Consider the following 20,851-nt stretch of genomic DNA (forward strand, 5'->3'; position numbering starts at 1 on the left):
GAAGTAAATTCATTGATGTGAGACTACGTGGTACATGACGTGCACAGCTTTGTGTCAGTATCGTTATTTGTAATCCACGGAAAACTGGCCATGCTGCAATGTCTGGAATGGATTGGAAGTGTCCCACATTAATTCTGATCAAAGATCCAGCCTTTTCACAGGCCGTGACCAAAACAATTGGGTTCTGAAGAGAACTGCAGCTTTTACCTGATTAGGTAAATGATTCAGTATCCCCTCCCAAAAAAACTAGTTAATCCTGTCTCTGCGATCATAGCTTAAGTTTTTTCTTCATAAATTGCTGCCTTGTATTACACACATGCAGTTTACTGGGAGATGATATCATTTATCTTTGCATAAATAATTTCTTCTTTCCATTTCAGGTTATGCAAATGCAACCTTCTGTCCTCATGGATATGGATGCCGTAGTCTGGTAATTTCTGAGAGTCAGGTCATTTTAGATGTCACAGACAATGATCTGTCTGTCAGCATTCGAGTCCCAGAAGGAAAAACAATCTGGCTGGTATGTTCCTATGGTTCTGATACATTAAATGAATTGATATGTATTATAGCTTTCATCTCCTAATCATTGGATGGTATATTTCATTCTTATTTTTTCACAGGTGAGCTGAGTGGCATATTAGAAGTTTCTAGGTATTGTACATAAGAGTTTGCACAACTGTCAGATGCCACCTCATTTTATTTCAGAATTTTTTACAGAGCCCAAATATTATAGTGATGCTTATCCCCCGGGCAACAGGTCTTGTATCAGAAAACTCATGTCATATTGACAAGTCATATAGGTTCATAGGTTCATAGCTGTGTACTAGGCTAATGGCCCTGGAGCCTTTACAAGCCTAGCCCATAGGATTACCCTGGCATCATGCCACCCAACCTTAGTTCCCAGTGCCTCTGTCAAGTAGAGCCAGGAGCAGCCCTAGGTTAACTGGTGCCCTAGGCAAAAGGGCTCTATGGCACCCCCAACACATTACCTCTTGCCGCATCCTGGTCTACCTACACCAAATAAATACTGGAAAGGTGCCCCTGCTAGACCGGCACCCTAGGTGGCTGCCTAGTTGGCCTATGCCTAAGGCCGGCCATGAGTAGAGCCACTGGAGTGATCCCTGGGGTGAATTTTCTATTTTCCATCCACTCATCAAGATTTCACTTGAAGAGGGCCAGTGAGGCACTCTGCTTGACATGTATTGGAAGTCTATTCCATAGCATGGACAATCTCTGGGTTATGAACCTGTCCCTCCAGCTTGTTCTGTTGATTGTGGTAATGAGATTGAGGTCTCTGGAGTGTGTAGTGCACAGGGATTGGGATTTCTTTAGATGTAGCATTTCTAACAGAGCTGGGTCAGACATGGCTTTGTAAGCAGAGATCACCTCTAAGTAGGCAATATGAGACAGAGAATAGTTCTATCCATATAGGACACGTGTTTAAGGCCTAGGATCCTCTTTGTGAGGTACTTTTGTGGCTTCTCCAGTTGTTGCAGGTGTCTAGTGAGGTACATGCCAAATGGGGCATTATACTCGATGATTGGCCTAATGAGGGAAGAGTAGAGGGAGACAAGGACCTCTTTCTTCCTGGATGCAAAACCCTTAGTAATGAGATGTGCCACATAGAAGGACTTTCTGACCACAGTGGAAATGTGGTGGTCAAAAGAAAGGTTACTGTCAACCTGTGTTCCCAGATCTCTTATGGCGCCTTCTGCGTTTAGTGGACTACCATCGATGTGGTAATTCGTGGAAACCTGGTTTTTCCCAAAGGGGATGACAACACATTTTTTGGCATTGAGCTTAAGGCCATGGTTCTGACACCAGTCATTGGTCTCATTAAGGCCTTTCTGTAGGATGTCAGCATCACTTGGGGAGTTAATTATGGCTTGCAATCTTCTGCGAACTTTGCCAGCCAGAGTCCCTTTGTGTTGGCCTGAACTTCAGAGAATATATGATGTATTGCCCCACCCAGCTGGTCATCCCAAAAATATGAAGTACACTGATCTATTTGAATCTCTGAGGTTATTTCATGAAAGGCTATGGTAATCACACTCTACTAGTAAACAGTCTTGTACAGACCATATCTGGAGTGCTACATGTTTGTCAGGGGATGGATGTATTCCCCATGACAACATGACAGTCTTGCAGGATGTGTGTGATTGTCATGTCTGCTTTACTACATGTTTGCTTGATAAGCAGCTGCTGTCCTGTGACAAACTTAACAGAAAAGGCTGTGTTACACTAGCCATATTTCCTCTCACTAAATTCAAATTTACCTACCAACAAAAGTTTACACAATCCTTGATAATGATGTATATTGTAGATGTGTCATTCCAGAGGCATTTTGTAATTAAGCAGGGTTGTAGTAAAATGTTGAGAATGTATTTCTTTGATGCGTAAGGTAACCTTTATGTTGCATGAAATATTACGGGCCCTGAATGGTTTCTTTTGTGTTACTGTTCAGTAATTGTATTTTGCACTCATTGCAATTTTAGACATTCAGTTTTCCAATTCACTATGTACCCAAAGTGGGGTCTTATTATTTAGATCAGGGTTATGGTGCATAAATGAACCAAAGGGAAAGGTCTTCACTCTGTAGCATACGCTAGATGTATTGGGATAATACACTTTTGTTTTTAAATGTACTTTTAAGAAACTTCCGAATGTTCTCATGTTTTTTATGCACAGATAACTCCTTGAAGAACCTTTCTCATGAGTTAATTGTAACCTGTAAATCAGATGACTCAGTCTCAGAGTTTGTATAGTTACACCACAAATTAAGAAGGTGCTGCATTCACAATTCCTTTGTCTTTTCCAGGATTATGTCCTTGTGGTACCAGCAGAAACTTACAACTCTAGCTGTTTGACTGAAGAGCATCTGGACAAATCCTATGATTTCATCAGCAACTGTGGTGCTAACAGTTTCTATATCAAGTAAGCAGCCACCAGAGGAAATCAGGTGTAAGATTCGCACTTCAGCATGTTGCATGTAGCTGCCAGTACAGCATTCAGTTTTGTTAAAAAGATTTTGTTAACTTAAATTAACTAATTATGACAGGGAGAAAAATGGAGCTTAGCCTTTCACTTTGGGGATCACTTTGGGAATTCTCTAATTGCCTCCTCTTCTACACCTTCCCATGGGGCCCTGCTACTCAGGCCATGGTCTTTGCTGCAGCTGCTATAAATTATAAAAGTATTTATGTCCACCCTGTAGGTACTGTCCCTTGAAATGCTACCGTTGTCCACACTGAAAGTGCCAAAACAATGGCAGAGGAAAGCAAGAGTGCAAAGGTTTATGGGATGCAGGGCCTGTTTATTCGGAACAGGCTGTAGAGGGCCTTTCCTGTTTTGTGTCCTTCCAGACTTCTGCTAAGACACAGATAAACACCAATGTGAACTGCGTATTTACCCACAAGGACCTTACTCGCCCTATGTCTTGTGAGTTTCATAGGAGATATTTGGTTCAAGACCTGAAGCTTGGCCTAGTACAAGAAGTGGAAATGCAAAGTCTGACATTATGACCCTGCAAACTAGTGCCCTGAAACTGTAGCAGTAATTTCAGGATAAAGATATAACAATAATTTTGAGGTCCACCCACAAGGTTCATAACAGGCAGCTCTACTGAAGTGGTAGGCATGGCATTTACACTTTTAAGCCTGATTTGTACTCTAATTTGATTTATACTGTAAACCTGATGGCCTGAGAGTGCAGCTTGTGTAAGTGTGACCTTCTGCTTTAAGTACAAGTGTGGCCCATCCTTGACAATTGCAGGGATGTGTGTGATTGAAATGCCACCTTTCATTTTCCTGTTCAGTGAGCAGCTGAGCTATATTTATGGGTCAGCACTGCGTGCAGAAAACCACTGAGTGTTAGGACAGATGTGGGACAATCAGGTCATGGGATAGATGAGCAAAGCTTTATGCAAGAAGCTAAAAGGACTATTTAGTTGCAACATTACAGCACCTGGGGAAGTAAGGAATGCATGTGGGGGGATATCAGAAGGGGCAAAAAGAACAAGCTGATTATATTTATACTTGTGTATATTTTGTAAGTGTGTATATCTGAGCATTTAAATGGTGGCATAACCGAAATAACTGTCTGTGATCATCTTTCCAGCCAAGTCACTTCATCCAGCTTCTGCAGAGATTTTGCTGTGTCACTTTCTGCTTATTACAACAATGGAGCCAAGCCCTGTAACTGCCATGAGGTAGGGGCAGTTGGGTCTTCGTGTGCCCCATTTGGTGGGCAGTGTACTTGCAAACCTAATGTGATTGGCAGAGACTGTTCCCGCTGTGCTACTGGATACTGGGGCTTCCCAAATTGTCGACGTAAGTTTATTAATTTTATTATGTGTATATCCAATGTTAGCTTAAAATAGCAAGACATATATGATTTGCTAAACTAAATTTTAAATATATATATATATATATATATATATATATATATATATATATATAGCTAGATAGATGTGTGTGTGTGTATGTATATATATATATATATATATATATATATATGTATGTATGTATATATATAGGTCCACTATGCATTCTCAAAATACTGAAATCCCAAAATTCAGTGTTTCGAAATTACATAGCCGAAAACCCAAGCACAACTCACAATTCCGAAAACACACAACCGCAAAATTCAAAATACCAAAACTACTCTACACATACAGTACACACATAAACACAAATCTCCCCTCCACAATCAAATAAATGCATCTGCACTATAGATAAGCAGGGGGGCAAGCCCCCCCTGTACCACCCACACCCTACTTATATATTTTAACTCTGAGATCACACAAATCGAAACACAAACGAAACTCACACACACATCACAGTCACAACACACACGTACACACACTAAAGCCCCGAACCAACACATTTACAAACACAAACTTACCTAAATTAAACTGATACATCCACACACTGCATCAGCGGAAGTAGAAATTCAACATCTCTGTGCTTCGGGATTTTGAATTTCACACTTCTGCTGGTTTCGGAACTTTGAGTTTTTGGCTATGTAATTTCGAAATACTAAATTTATATACATATATATATATATATATATATATATATATATATATATATATATGTGTGTGTGTGTGTGTGTATGGATCTACTTTGATCCATCGAAAACCACTTAATCGAAACTTGCCTGTTCCCAGTTCAGCAAAAGTTCAGTTTAAAGAAAACTGCCAATATCCTTTCCCTTGAGAAAGGAACCACTTGGCCACCATGGTGAACTTTGCCTTTCTACAATGAAGTGCGATCTCGGAGTTGGAATATTTAAGTAGGGTGTGGGGGGTGAAGTCCCCCACTTTGGTGAGTTTAGTTTTGGTTTGTGTGGGTTTTATTCTCATGGAGGTCAAGTGGTTCCTTTTTCAGGGAAAGGATATTAGCAGTTCATGCTTTCGTTAAAGTGACGTTTCGCTGAACTGGGAATGGGTAAGTACGTTTCGATTAAGTGCTTTTTTGATGGGTCAAAGTAGATCCATATGGAGATATATATATATATATATATATATATATATATATATATATATATACATACATACACATGTGTATGTGTGTGTAAGACCTGCAAATGAATGGATGTGGACAGATGGACTTATGAACGGTAGATAGATGAATGGTGAATGACTGCATTATGTGTTTGTTTTAAGTATAGTGCGAAGCAAAATGTTCTATGCAAAACTGTCATTATGTATTACTCAGTGTGGAAGGCCTGTGATTAGGTTAATAGTATTTATATGTAATTTTGTTCTGTTACTATATTTTTGCAAGAATAAATTATGTAGGTTTTATTTATATTCATTTTGAAAGTAAAATGGATTTTGAAGTTATCCTTGATTCTAGCTCCTTAACTTCTCAGTTTAATGTGTGTAAAATTTCCTGGAAACCTAGACTGGATGGCCTAACCACATCCTGAGGGATGATAAGCCAGTGTCCAAACTTGCATTTCAGAAATGCAGCAACATAGGTTAGAGCATCAGCCATATAATACTGTGTCCTGTTTTTTATTGTTTTCCTTGGTGTACAGATTATGTCAGTGTTGCTTTCCTGTCTGGCTTTCTGCAGCAAACAGAAAAAGTTGCATTTTTTCAAAGCAGTTGCTTCAAATGGCTGCGTTTTGTGACATGACATGCTTACCAGAGTGACAGAGCTCCAGTTACAATAAATTTGGTGTGCAGAAAGTAATAACACATATGCAGGAAAATGGATACAGTGCAACTTATCTGTGGGGTTTTCAGGGAATTGCGCTTCGTCAATCATTCGTTCGTTCATTCAATTTTTTTTTTATATTATTGACTTTTGTCCACTTCAAGATCATAGGAAGCTAGAGCTTTTACTGCTAAGTGTCTTTGAATTCTTATTAGCATTATTTGTAAAGTCCTGAAACATTTTACTGATGAACTAATTCACAATTAAAACCTCTGAACCCTTGCTCCTGATCAATATGGATTTGTTTTAGGCAGGTCAAATCTATGCAGCTTAGAGATTTTTTTAAGATGACAGAAGCTTTATAAGAGAGCTAGACACTTCCCATTTCCTACCTCGGTCTCACCAAACATTTGACACCATTTCTCATGTTGGTATCATAGATCTTTAATCCTCCCCACTGGCCTGGCTGCTGCACGTCTCCCATCCGAACGGGTTGAACATCTAGGAAATCTGTTCCCCTCCTATCGGGACCAAGCAACCATTAATATAGGACTCCTGGCCCTGCTGGCGGAGTTGAACTGTATCCAGATCTCTGCCCACTAGCTGCAACCAGACATTAAGGGTGTCTATCGTCCTACCTAAAGTAAAGACTGCCTATAAATCTGTTCCCCTCCTATCGGGACCAAGCAACCATTAATATAGGACTCCTGGCCCTACTGGCAGAGTTGAACTGTATCCAGATCTCTGCCCACTAGCTGCAACCAGACATTAAGGGTGTCTATCATCCTACCTAAAGTAAAGACTGCCTATAAATCTGTTCCCCTCCTATCGGGACCAAGCAACCATTAATATAGGACTCCTGGCCCTACTGGCGGAGTTGAACTGTATCCAGATCTCTGCCCACTAGCTGCAACCAGACATTAAGGGTGTCTATCGTCCTACCTAAAGTAAAGACTGCCTATAAATCTGTTCCCCTCCTATTGGGACCAAGCAACCATTAATATAGGACTCCTGGCCCTACTGGCGGAGTTGAACTGTATCCAGATCTCTGCCCACTAGCTGCAACCAGACATTAAGGGTGTCTATCGTCCTACCTAAAGTAAAGACTGCCTATAAATCTGTTCCCCTCCTATCGGGACCATGCAACCATTAATATAGGACTCCTGGCCCTACTGGCGGAGTTGAACTGTATCCAGATCTCTGCCCACTAGCTGCAACCAGACATTAAGGGTGTCTATCATCCTACCTAAAGTAAAGACTGCCTATAAATCTGTTCCCCTCCTATCGGGACCAAGCAACCATTAATATAGGACTCCTGGCCCTACTGGCGGAGTTGAACTGTATCCAGATCTCTGCCCACTAGCTGCAACCAGACATTAAGGGTGTCTATCGTCCTACCTAAAGTAAAGACTGCCTATAAATCTGTTCCCTCCTATCGGGACCAAGCAACCATTAATATAGGACTCCTGGCCCTACTGGCGGAGTTGAACTGTATCCAGATCTCTGCCCACTAGCTGCAACCAGACATTAAGGGTGTCTATCGTCCTACCTAAAGTAAAGACTGCCTATAAATCTGTTCCCTCCTATCGGGACCAAGCAACCATTAATATAGGACTCCTGGCCCTACTGGCGGAGTTGAACTGTATCCAGATCTCTGCCCACTAGCTGCAACCAGACATTAAGGGTGTCTATCGTCCTACCTAAAGTAAAGACTGCCTATAAATCTGTTCCCTCCTATCGGGACCAAGCAACCATTAATATAGGACTCCTGGCCCTACTGGCGGAGTTGAACTGTATCCAGATCTCTGCCCACTAGATGCAACCAGACATTAAGGGTGTCTATCGTCCTACCTAAAGTAAAGACTGCCTATAAATCTGTTCCCCTCCTATCGGGACCAAGCAACCATTAATATAGGACTCCTGGCCCTACTGGCGGATTTGAACTGTATCCAGATCTCTGCCCACTAGCTGCAACCAGACATTAAGGGTGTCTATCGTCCTACCTAAAGTAAAGACTGCCTATAAATCTGTTCCCCTCCTATCGGGACCAAGCAACCATTAATATAGGACTCCTGGCCCTACTGGCAGAGTTGAACTGTATCCAGATCTCTGCCCACTAGCTGCAACCAGACATTAAGGGTGTCTATCGTCCTACCTAAAGTAAAGACTGCCTATAAATCTGTTCCCCTCCTATCGGGACCAAGCAACCATTAATATAGGACTCCTCGCCCTACTGGCGGAGTTGAACTGTATCCAGATCTCTGCCCACTAGATGCAACCAGACATTAAGGGTGTCTATCGTCCTACCTAAAGTAAAGACTGCCTATAAATCTGTTCCCCTCCTATCGGGACCAAGCAACCATTAATATAGGACTCCTGGCCCTACTGGCGGAGTTGAACTGTATCCAGATCTCTGCCCACTAGCTGCAACCAGACATTAAGGGTGTCTATCGTCCTACCTAAAGTAAAGACTGCCTATAAATCTGTTCCCTCCTATCGGGACCAAGCAACCATTAATATAGGACTCCTGGCCCTACTGGCGGAGTTGAACTGTATCCAGATCTCTGCCCACTAGCTGCAACCAGACATTAAGGGTGTCTATCGTCCTTCCTAAAGTAAAGACTGCCTATAAATCTGTTCCCCTTCTATCGGGACCAAGCAACCATTAATATTGGACTCCTGGCCCTACTGGCGGAGTTGAACTGTATCCAGATCTCTGCCCACTAGCTGCAACCAGACATTAAGGGTGTCTATCGTCCTACCTAAAGTAAAGACTGCCTATAAATCTGTTCCCCTCCTATTGGGACCAAGCAACCATTAATATAGGACTCCAGGCCCTACTGGCGGAGTTGAACTGTATCCAGATCTCTGCCCACTAGCTGCAACCAGACATTAAGGGTGTCTATCGTCCTACCTAAAGTAAAGACTGCCTATAAATCTGTTCCCCTCCTATCGGGACCAAGCAACCATTAATATAGGACTCCTGGCCCTACTGGCGGAGTTGAACTGTATCCAGATCTCTGCCCACTAGCTGCAACCAGACATTAAGGGTGTCTATTGTCCTACCTAAAGTAAAGACTGCCTATAAATCTGTTCCCCTCCTATCGGGACCAAGCAACCATTAATATAGGACTCCTGGCCCTACTGGCGGAGTTGAACTGTATCCAGATCTCTGCCCACTAGCTGCAACCAGACATTAAGGGTGTCTATCGTCCTACCTAAAGTAAAGACTGCCTATAAATCTGTTCCCCTCCTATCGGGACCAAGCAACCATTAATATAGGACTCCTGGCCCTACTGGCGGAGTTGAACTGTATCCAGATCTCTGCCCACTAGCTGCAACCAGACATTAAGGGTGTCTATTGTCCTATCTAAAGTAAAGACTGCCTATAAATCTGTTCCCCTCCTATCGGGACCAAGCAACCATTAATATAGGACTCCTGGCCCTACTGGCGGAGTTGAACTGTATCCAGATCTCTGCCCACTAGCTGCAACCAGACATTAAGGGTGTCTATCGTCCTACCTAAAGTAAAGACTGCCTATAAATCTGTTCCCCTCCTATCGGGACCAAGCAACCATTAATATAGGACTCCTGGCCCTACTGGCGGAGTTGAACTGTATCCAGATCTCTGCCCACTAGCTGCAACCAGACATTAAGGGTGTCTATCGTCCTACCTAAAGTAAAGACTGCCTATAAATCTGTCTCCCTCCTATCGGGACCAAGCAACCATTAATATAGGACTCCTGGCCCTACTGGCGGAGTTGAACTGTATCCAGATCTCTGCCCACTAGCTGCAACCAGACATTAAGGGTGTCTATCGTCCTACCTAAAGTAAAGACTGCCTATAAATCTGTTCCCTCCTATCGGGACCAAGCAACCATTAATATAGGACTCCTGGCCCTACTGGCGGAGTTGAACTGTATCCAGATCTCTGCCCACTAGCTGCAACCAGACATTAAGGGTGTCTATCGTCCTACCTAAAGTAAAGACTGCCTATAAATCTGTTCCTCCTATCGGGACCAAGCAACCATTAATATAGGACTCCTGGCCCTACTGGCGGAGTTGAACTGTATCCAGATCTCTGCCCACTAGCTGCAACCAGACATTAAGGGTGTCTATCGTCCTACCTAAAGTAAAGACTGCCTATAAATCTATTCCCTCCTATCGGGACCAAGCAACCATTAATATAGGACTCCTGGCCCTACTGGCGGAGTTGAACTGTATCCAGATCTCTGCCCACTAGCTGCAACCAGACATTAAGGGTGTCTATCGTCCTACCTAAAGTAAAGACTGCCTATAAATCTGTTCCCTCCTATCGGGACCAAGCAACCATTAATATAGGACTCCTGGCCCTACTGGCGGAGTTGAACTGTATCCAGATCTCTGCCCACTAGCTGCAACCAGACATTAAGGGTGTCTATCGTCCTACCTAAAGTAAAGACTGCCTATAAATCTGTTCCCTCCTATCGGGACCAAGCAACCATTAATATAGGACTCCTGGCCCTACTGGCGGAGTTGAACTGTATCCAGATCTCTGCCCACTAGCTGCAACCAGACATTAAGGGTGTCTATCGTCCTACCTAAAGTAAAGACTGCCTATAAATCTGTTCCCCTCCTATCGGGACCAAGCAACCATTAATATAGGACTCCTGGCCCTACTGGCGGAGTTGAACTGTATCCAGATCTCTGCCCACTAGCTGCAACCAGACATTAAGGGTGTCTATCGTCCTACCTAAAGTAAAGACTGCCTATGTACGTAAAACCTTATTATTACCCAATACTCTGTAACTGCGTACCTAGCCTACCAACCCGTCCAAGACTACCAGCAGCCATCACCAGTCCCTATCTTATGAACTAGACCCTCCTTCCTTTATTGCCCTTGAACACTTATCTCTATCACTATCTCTCCCTCTCACTCTATAAAGCCCTTGCTCTCCTCATTGCCAAACTCTGTTCTACTTACATTACCTCCCCCCACAAACCTGCTTTTGATCTATTACTTACTACACAGCTCCCTTACTACTATATTACTTACTACACAGCTCCCTTACTACTATACCTCCTCCCTTTCTCCACCAGCCTACCTACCTCCTTCTAAACACTGTTTATTGTATATCTGTTTTGTAACACACTAGTCAAACTATCTCTGTCTTGCTTACCTGCTTCTTCCACCTGGTTGATTGTTTTTCACAGCACTTTTCTACTCCTTTGGCTCATCCCGCTCCGTTCGCCCTGCAGGCTCACTCCGCTCCCCTCCCTGCCCCCAAATCCCACCCGCCCCTTGAACCTCTACATTTATCTCCACATAACCACACCCTACATGGTCTACTCCAATCACTGACTCTTCCTGTCCCCACCCATTATAACAACTATCTCCGCCTACCCCCACAGACTGCCCCTTCTGACAATAGACTCCATATTAACATAGTCTATTAATTAACTGAACATACCCCATATACACCACCCATTCCTTCTACTATCCATATTAACTACTCTCTCCACCACCTATATCTTAACCTACTATGAGCATCCTCTTAGCTCCACTCTTACCATTCCAAACAAACACACCCTAACTATCCACCCAAATACACACACTATATATCTCTGTCCCACATACTACAACTCTTATCTGGAACCAAAATACCATTGTCTCTCTCATATTAAATATCTAATTCTCATACTCTCAAAGCACATCGACTTCTATAATCCCTCACTCAAACAAAGTTTATCATTAAGAGATGGTGACATACACCCTAATCCAGGCCCTGAAACCCTCACAACTCCCATTAATTCCCAACTGACAAATTCCAAGACTTCACCACACAACCCAACTTCCAAATCTCTCTATAGCCCATGTCAATATTCGTAGCATTTGTAGCAAAATCCCAAGCCTTCATGCCCTACTTGAAGTCCAAAAATATGACATCCTCTGCCTTTCTGAAACCTGGCTTAAATCCACTACAAAAGACAATGAAATTATTCCTCCTGGCTATAACATCCTAAGACAAGACCGTACAAGGAAAAAAGGGGGCGGAGTAGCCATTCTATACAAAACTGGACTTAGAAGTATGTAAAACTAGCTCTACCCCTCCAAATAACACTAACAGTGACATTATTATAGCCAAACTCTCCCTCAACCCACACAAAACAATAAACATCATCTGCGCTTACCTTCCCCCAGGCAACAATCCTCCTCTATTAGAAAGCCTACTGAACTGGTTCTCAACAACTCTCCCTCAAGAAACTATATTATTAGGCGACTTTAACATTGATTGGAACACATGTAAACAAACAAATCCATCTACCCATATTAACCTATACAGTTTCCATCAAACCATTAATTCAACTACTAGAACAAATAAAACCAACAATAAAGAAACCATACTAGACTGGATCCTAATAAATAGTCCCCAGCAAAAATACACTACAGGAACCCTACCAGATGACCTTAGTGACCACTCACTAACTTACATCATTAGACACAAAACAAATGTAGCAAAACCTCCTCTTATCCGATTATGTCGTAACAAAAAAATCTTTGACCCCCATCAGTTTCAATATGAACTTAACCTAGTCAACTGGTCTCCTTTGCAAACCCTGCCATTAGACGACGCTGTTAACCACTTCAACCACACCTTCCTTACCATTCTTGATCATCATGCCCCATGCTCTATACGCATGAAATCTAGAACTGCAAAATGGCTTACAACAAACACTAAACAACTTATGATTAGTAGAAACAAAGCCTGGACTAAATGGCGTACCACTAAAAACCCACTTGACCACCTTAATTACAAACAAAAAAGAAACCTGACTAAACTAGCCATCCTACACGATAAAAAAGATTTTTACATCCAGCTACAAAGTTCCTCCCAACACCAGCCTAAGAAATTCTGGAATACAATAAACACACTACTATCCCCTGGCAAAGTAGAAACTCCTAGCCCAATAGGCTCCCACCCTGACTCACCCTTAAATACTGCTAATGCCTTTAATAACTTCTTCACCTCAACAATACTCAATCTAGCCAACCAGCAAAGCCCTGACCCTGCTTTACTAGGCATCCCTAACTGCACCCCACCACCATTTCATCTCAAACCTATACCCACGTCATATATTCTATACCTACTTCAAAAATTTAAACCTTCCACTCCCTCAGCCGACAAAATCCCAGCAGAATTTCTCCAGTTAAAGCAGTTGCCTACCCAATCTCTATACTAATTAACAGAACCATAAAAGAAAGTACCATACCTTCACTCTGGAAAATCTCCCACATCATCCCACTCTTCAAAGGTGGGGATTCCTTTGAATACTCAAACTACCGCCCAATTGCGCTTCTATCTCCCATTGCAAAAATAATGGAGAAATGCATCCATAAACAACTACTCAATCACCTCCTTCAAAATAATCTCCTAGCAAACTGCCAACATGGATTTCGTCCCTACCATAGTACCACCACAGCCTTACTATCCTTTATCGAATCCATTAATTACAACCAAAACAACAATCTTCTTTCATCAGCCTTCTTTGTAGACCTATCTAAGGCTTTTGACATGGTGAACCACCAACTACTCCTGCATCGCCTAAAATCCCTTTCTCTCGATTGTATTGCACTTAACTGGTTTACTTCCTACCTTCAAAATAGGAAACGAGCAGTGCTATGGAACAACAATCTTTCAGAGCTCCTACCAACCTCCCTAGGTGTTCCTCAGGGCTCCATCCTAGGTCCCCTTCTATTTTCCATCTTTATCAACGACCTACACCATGTCACCCCACTATCTACTTGTATTCAATACGCTGACGATACTACCATCATTTGTTCTGCCTCCAACCAAAATGACTTGCACTACCTCACCCAAAAAACTTTTACTACCATAGAGCAATGGTTCTCTAATCACTGCTTACTTCTAAACCCTAAGAAAACTAAACTGCTTCTCTTCCAACCTACACACCAATCCCCCCCTATTAACTTCTCTCTTACATCTAACAATGGCACCCTTATCTCCCCAGACCAAACAACCAAACTCCTAGGCATAACTATTGACAACCAACTCAAATTTGACTTTCATATCAACTCAACCATAAAAACAACTAATAGAAAACTAGGTTCACTTTATAGAATCAAATCCTTCCTTACTACAGAAGCAAGAACTACCATAGCCAGAACTTATCTCATCTCTACACTACTTTATGCTTCCCCTATATACACAAACCTATCCAAATATAACATCAATAAACTTACATCAGCCTATAATAACATTGCCAGATTTGCCACATCCTCCCCATATAACACACATCACTGCAAAAACCTCCGCCACCTAGGATGGCTAGAGCTACCTCACCTAATTCAATACTATCAGCTCTCTATAGCCCAAAAAGCCCTTCACCACCCTGGCAATACTCCTATGCTCTCCACTCTTATCAAGCCCTATAGCAACCTAAAAAACCTTCGCTCATCTAGCAAAATACTGATTCAAACCTCTCAATCTAGGAATACTGCAGGGGAATCTATGTTCTCCAACTCAATTGGTAAAATATGGAACCTACTTCCTCCCAACCTGACATCCCAAACCTCCATCTCAATATTTAAAACTAAACTAAAACACTACCTAGCCAACCACTGGCTATGCTCCTGTGACTACCCAAGCTGATCATCCTGTTCGCCATCTCCCATGCACACATCTTTCTTTCTTCCAGCTTTATGCTTTTAGTATTTCCTATACTACTAAGATAAGCCCTCACTTATCTAGCAACTATACCCTAATCTACTTTATATTGCCTACTTGTAACATCCTATTATAATCTATATTACTCTATCCATTCTATTACTCAAATAAAAGCATTTATCCCTTTAACCTTCCTCTTATTGTCATTCAAATGTCCTAAGTATTGTGCATGATTGCATATCCTTTACACTGTGTACTTTTTCTCCATGCCTATTCTTATATTGTGTATTATACTGTCTCTCGTGGGTTGAATATGTGTATGTATTTGACAATATACTGTTAATTATCATGTAGTAGATAGCGGAGCTTTTCTCCTCGGGCCTCCACTGAAAATGGACATGTATCCAGTTGGACTAGCCCGGTTAACAAATGTAAAATAAATAAATAAAAATAAATAGACAGATTCTCCAAACTCAACATTAACCGATACATTGATTGCTGGATAGCAAATTGACTTACTGATGGAAGTCACATTGTAAAAGTAGAAGGGGTATCTCCTTTGGCCACAGAGATGACAATGACGGCTAGTAGTATTCCACAGGGCTCAGTCTTGGATTGCCTGTTATTTAAACTTCACTTCTCAAAAGCTAAATCAAGAAACCCAAATATTTACAACACAGCCTGTGCTGAATGTTTAATGCAGAAGTGGTAAACTTCTGTGATTGACAATGTTTTTGGATGACTAAAAGTTAGAGGTAATTGTCAATTCCCTTCAGAGTACCCACTTTGTCCAACAGTTCCTAGATCAGACCAGCACCTGGTGTATTAGCCATGGGCTCAGCCTAAATGCCAAGAAGCGTTACACAGTTGTCTTCAGTAAAGCCCCTGCCCTCTCCTCTTACACATAGCTGGCATCTGGCTGAAAACCAACCATATAGTTAAAGATTTTGGTTCCTCCATAGAGTGTGCTGTCTTTTGACTACCATGTCTCAGCTGTGATCAACAAGTCTTTCTGTCTCATACAGCTTTTTTGTCAAGGCATCTTATGTAGATCAAAGGATGCCCTTTTTCTTTATACTTCTCTCTTATCAGACCATTATTGAATACAGTGCCTCATTTGGAATTTACCTGCCAAAGCACCTTAACCAGTTTAAAAAGCCCACAAACATTCATACCTAAATAATGTCTATGTTAAACAACTTACACTAAAACAGGTCCACTGTGGAATTTTGAAATTTCACAATCACAACGTTCAAAATACCGATGCTCAGAACATTGAGATTGTAAAATCTCGAAATAACAAAAAAATAAATAAATAAACAAAATCAAGAATATATCAAAAAATATGATTTTGTAGGGAGGCAAGCTACCCTGCACCCCCCAAACCCCCTGCAACTTAAATGTACTAACTCCGAGATTGCACTACAGTGAAGGAGAATGGTGATGTTCCCGTTCCGCACTGTATGGCGATCTCCACTTCCAAGTTTTGAAAACTCCGAGATTGCACTACAGTGAAGGAGAATGGTAATGTTCCCGTTCCGCACTGTGTGGCGATCTCCACTTCCAAGTTTCGACTAACTCCGAAATTGCACTACAGCGAAGGAGAATGGTGATGTTCCCATTCCGCACTGTGTGGCGATCTCCACTTCCAAGTTTTGATAACTCCGAGATTGCACTACAGTGAAGGAGAATGGTGATGTTCCCGTTCCGCACTGTGTGGCGATCTCCACTTCCAAGTTTCGAGATTTCACAATTCAGAGGTTCTAAGCATCAGTATTTAGAACGTCAGGATTGTGAAATTTTGAAATTCCAAAGTGGACCCGCTAAAACATCTCACACCCTTCTCTGTGTCGTGCACATTGTTGAGAGGCGACCTTTCTTTAGTAGTTCATGCTGTGAAAGACCCTGTCCTTTTTGGCTTTCTACACTTTCGTAAAATAAACATTCTAACCCTAAAAGCTAAGCCTCCATTGTAAAACTAACAACACCTGCAGGTACAATAGGTTTCTTACCCGATGTCTTATGCACCTTTGGAACAGACCCCTTCTGAAGATCAAGCAAAGTACCTCTTGGACTATTCTCAAAGCCAGGCACAGTAATTGGATTTGTAACCACAAATAGATGTCGTTCTAGTACAAATGATCTCCTGTCTGGAGGGGACTAACCTACATCTGTTACTACAAGAGTAGCCTCCGAATGGGTCTTCCAACTGTAAGTTTATTATTAATATGTGAACCCCTGAGGGCTATGTCATTGATGTACCCACAGGGTGAACGATCTGCTAATCCCAGAAGACAGATAGCTGTGTACAACTCTTTGTTGCTGGAATGAATGATTTTTAGTAAAAGAACTGTCTTATTTGAAAGAAAGTACTCCATTATGGTAAGCTGGGTAGCATATGCACACAATCATAAAGTTAAAGATTTTTGTTAAATGTCTGTAGTTCTGAAGTAGAACCTATAAAGTATTCACCCCTTCTTCTAGTCTTTATATTGAAGTATGCAGTTTCCAATGCTAAGAGAGAAGTTCTTTGGCATATATGACGATCTGTATAAAAAGTAGGTCCTGTGTCAGCTTACTGGCTTTACAATCTGAGTCTGGGGTGCAGCATGCTGTTTTAGTGCCCATGTGATTGATGAAGTCAGTTTTTATTTTGCTTAAGTCTGAATTACAAAGTTGCATGCCAGTGCTACATTTAACTTAAATATGTCAAAGTAAAAGTAGTTGCCTGAACAGGAAGAGGCACACCTCTCAACCTCAGGTAGTCTGTGTATAAGCTTATTTTATTAATTTAATCAGGTGCATTACCAAAAAGAGGCCTGACTTTATGAGAAATTCAGTAAGTCTGTGAGGAACAAGGATAAATCTCAGGGTGAAAAGGATCGCACCGTGACTAAATCTTAGCAGGTGAGAGGTATGGGAAGAGGTAATGCCTCTTTCCTTTTTTTTCTTCCCAGCACATGAGCAGTCATTGTTATCCCATGTGCCTTCAAGTTTTGCGGTCCAGTCCCCTATCCTTTGCTTAAGTTCTTGCTCAGATTCTGCCTGCAATGTCACGTCATCTGCATAAAACAACTTTGTTGATCTGTCCCTTCACCCTGTTTGCTAATGTTGCCCATCACCAGTATGAATAGCAGTGGGTTAAAAGCTGAACCCTGACGCACACCCACTCCCAGCGGGAACCCCTCTGTGAGGTCAAACACTGTTCATATTTTAGTCATTGGGTCCTTGTATCTAACTTGTGCTAATGATACCAATGATGTTCATCGTGTTACACTGCTGCAGTCATCGCACTTGGGTTATCCTGCCATCAGGCGGCCCGCAGTCGGCCAGAGTTCCAAATTCTTGGTCCGGCGTCGGTTGCTGTCACTTCTTCCCTGACGTCAGGGGTGTATAATATGCATCCAACGCCATTTTCTTCAGTCTTTCTTGCTGCACAGTGCCTGAAGCAGAAGCAGTTCGCAAGTGCCGGTCGGCCAACTCCTGAGATTTTCGAAGTCGAATTTCAGATCTGAAGTCTTCAATAAAGCTAAGTACCCCGTTGGGGAAACCTTTTTCTTGCCTCAGACCGATGTCAGAAAAAGTTAATAATTGTATTTCTTGTGGGAAGCAAATACCTCATAAGGACTTCCACTCTTACTGTATTCCATGCCTAGGCCCTGATCACGATGTCACTAGTTGTCGGTTTTGTGCTAGATTTAACAAATGCACTATAAAAAGACGTTTTGATTTTGCTTTACACTACTTTGGCTGAAGGTTCAGTTATACCATGCCATCGGATCAGCCGACGACCTCAATACCGAAAAAACGCAAAGACAAGGATAAGGACAAGCATCTGAGGTCCAAAACCGATGACGAAACCTCTTAGGCCAGTCGCCGGTTCGCCAGTTCTCAGTGAGGCATTTTCACAGCCCCTGCCACCCGCTACCTCAAAGCCACAGGCCGCTTCCGACTCCGACTTGGAAACATCTAGGCCTCTGGAAACTCAAGGTATTGGACCTATGGAAACTAATCCTTCAGATGGGTCCGGAGCCACTGAGCAGGCATCGGCTTCTGAGGGTGTTTTCAGACCTTCACAACTTACCATTAAAACAACAGCCAAGACAAAGGCACCATTAAAGACAAAGAAACAAGTACAGCATTCTCCTGGACAGTCCTCCATGCCTAAGAAACAGATGCTTAAAATGGCCGAAAACCTCATTACTCTAATCAGGGGTTCCTATCCCCCTCCTGAGAAAAGGCCTAGGCAGGATACAGACTATGACTCCTCTGATCAGGTTTCCATTTCCTCTGATTGCTCTTCAGACTAGGGATACTCTCTACCCCCCTATGAGGACTCTAATTCTGAGGAATCTATCCTTTCAGCCTCTCCTCCTGAGGATTATTCTTTTGTGGAAACTGTATGGAGGATAAAGCTAAATCTATGCAAACAGTCAAGGATTTCTTACAGGTACAGCCACCTCGGTTTAGCAAAAATTGGCCAACAAATAATTGGTCCTTTCCAGTGTCAGACAGGCCACAGAGAGGCAGATACTGATGCCCTAGAGGCAGATCTCAATCCCAAGGCTCAGACAGACAATGACAGTGGGGCACCTCAACCCCTAAAGGAGGTGAGGACAAATCTCAACCTTACAGGAAACAGTCACAATGACTTTCCTCTGTGTACGCCAAGCACGTCCCTTTTGGAAGCCCCCTTAGGGGGAAAACGAACACATTTTTCTCAAAACTGGCAAACAATCACCCAAGACAAATGGGTCCTGAATATTGTGTCTCAAGGTTACAGATTCCACTTTCATACTTTACCAAAGCTAAAAGGAATGCCAGACCTGCCACAAAATCAATGGGCAGAGGCACAAAAACAAATTTCAGCCCTCATGGACATGAGAGCTATACAAAAAGAACCACAACAGGAACAAGGACAAGGATTTTACTCAAGACTTTTCCTGGTCCCCAGAAAGGGCAAAGCCTGGAGGCCAATACTGGACCTTTCCATTCTGAATACTTACCTGGATATTCCGAAATTCAAAACGTTGACATTACAGCAGCTTCTACCCATGCTGGGCAAGAAGGCTTGGCTTGTTACTCTGGACCTCAAAGAGGCATACCTGCATGTCCCTATCAGACAAAATTGCAGAAGATACCTCAGATTCAAAGCTGGTACAATGCACTACCAATTCTCTGCACTGCCCTTTGGCTTATCTACTGCGCCCAGGGTCTTCACAAAGTGCCTGGCACCAGTAATTGCATTTTGCAGACAAAAAGGAATTCAGATATATCCATACCTGGACGACTGCCTCATTCAAGCAGAGACAAAGGACATTCTTCTACAGCATCTGTGAAAAAGTTGCTAATTTCTCTAGGGTACACAGTAAACGAAAATAAGTCAAAACTAGTGCCCTCACAACAGATTATATTCTTGGGTGCCAGCTTAAATACTACGGCCCAGATGGCTTACCTCACGCCAGACAAACAACTTCAATTAACTCAATATTTTCAATTACTGGCAAAAAAGTCCCATCTCCCTGCAAGAAAAATTCTGCAAGCCCTGGGATTCATGGCATCCTGCATACTTCTAATACCATGCCAGACTGAATATGAGGAATTTACAATGGTACCTAAAAAGTGTTTGGACTCAACACTCTTACAGTTTAGAAGCAGTAATTCCAATGATTCCCTGCCTACAACAGGAGTTTTGATGGTGGGCACAGGCATGTCACCTAAACAAGGGTCAGCCTTTTACCCAACCCACAGCCAGGCAAACTCTAATGACAGATGCTTCGGATTACGCCTGGGGGGGAGCACACATGGCAGTAAAATGCATTCAGGGCAAGTGGACCACAGACCAGATGCATCTTCACATCAATCAAAAAGAGATGTTGGCTGTTCAAAATGCCCTAACAGCTTTCAAGGACCTTCTACATCCAGGACAACTATTACTAAAGACAGACAACACCACAGTAATGTGGTACATAAACAAGCAAGGGGGCAGTCACTCTTATCCCCTATGCAGGCAAGCCATAA

General features: G+C 42.3%; 1 protein-coding gene across 1 annotated transcript in view; it reads left to right on the plus strand.

Annotated features, from left to right (window-relative positions):
• Positions 1-20,851, plus strand: part of LAMA5 (laminin subunit alpha 5) — a 1,615,491-nt gene that overhangs the window by 959,201 nt on the left and 635,439 nt on the right. The window contains exons 32-34 of the mRNA XM_044090412.1: positions 381-520; positions 2,819-2,934; positions 4,117-4,328. Of these exons, the coding sequence (XP_043946347.1) occupies positions 381-520; positions 2,819-2,934; positions 4,117-4,328 (468 nt within the window). The remainder of the gene's footprint in view (positions 1-380; positions 521-2,818; positions 2,935-4,116; positions 4,329-20,851) is intronic.

The sequence above is a fragment of the Protopterus annectens genome, chromosome 12.part0, assembly GCF_019279795.1.
Source record: "Protopterus annectens isolate FY-2018-M chromosome 12.part0, PAN1.0, whole genome shotgun sequence".
Taxonomy (NCBI): domain Eukaryota; kingdom Metazoa; phylum Chordata; order Ceratodontiformes; family Protopteridae; genus Protopterus; species Protopterus annectens.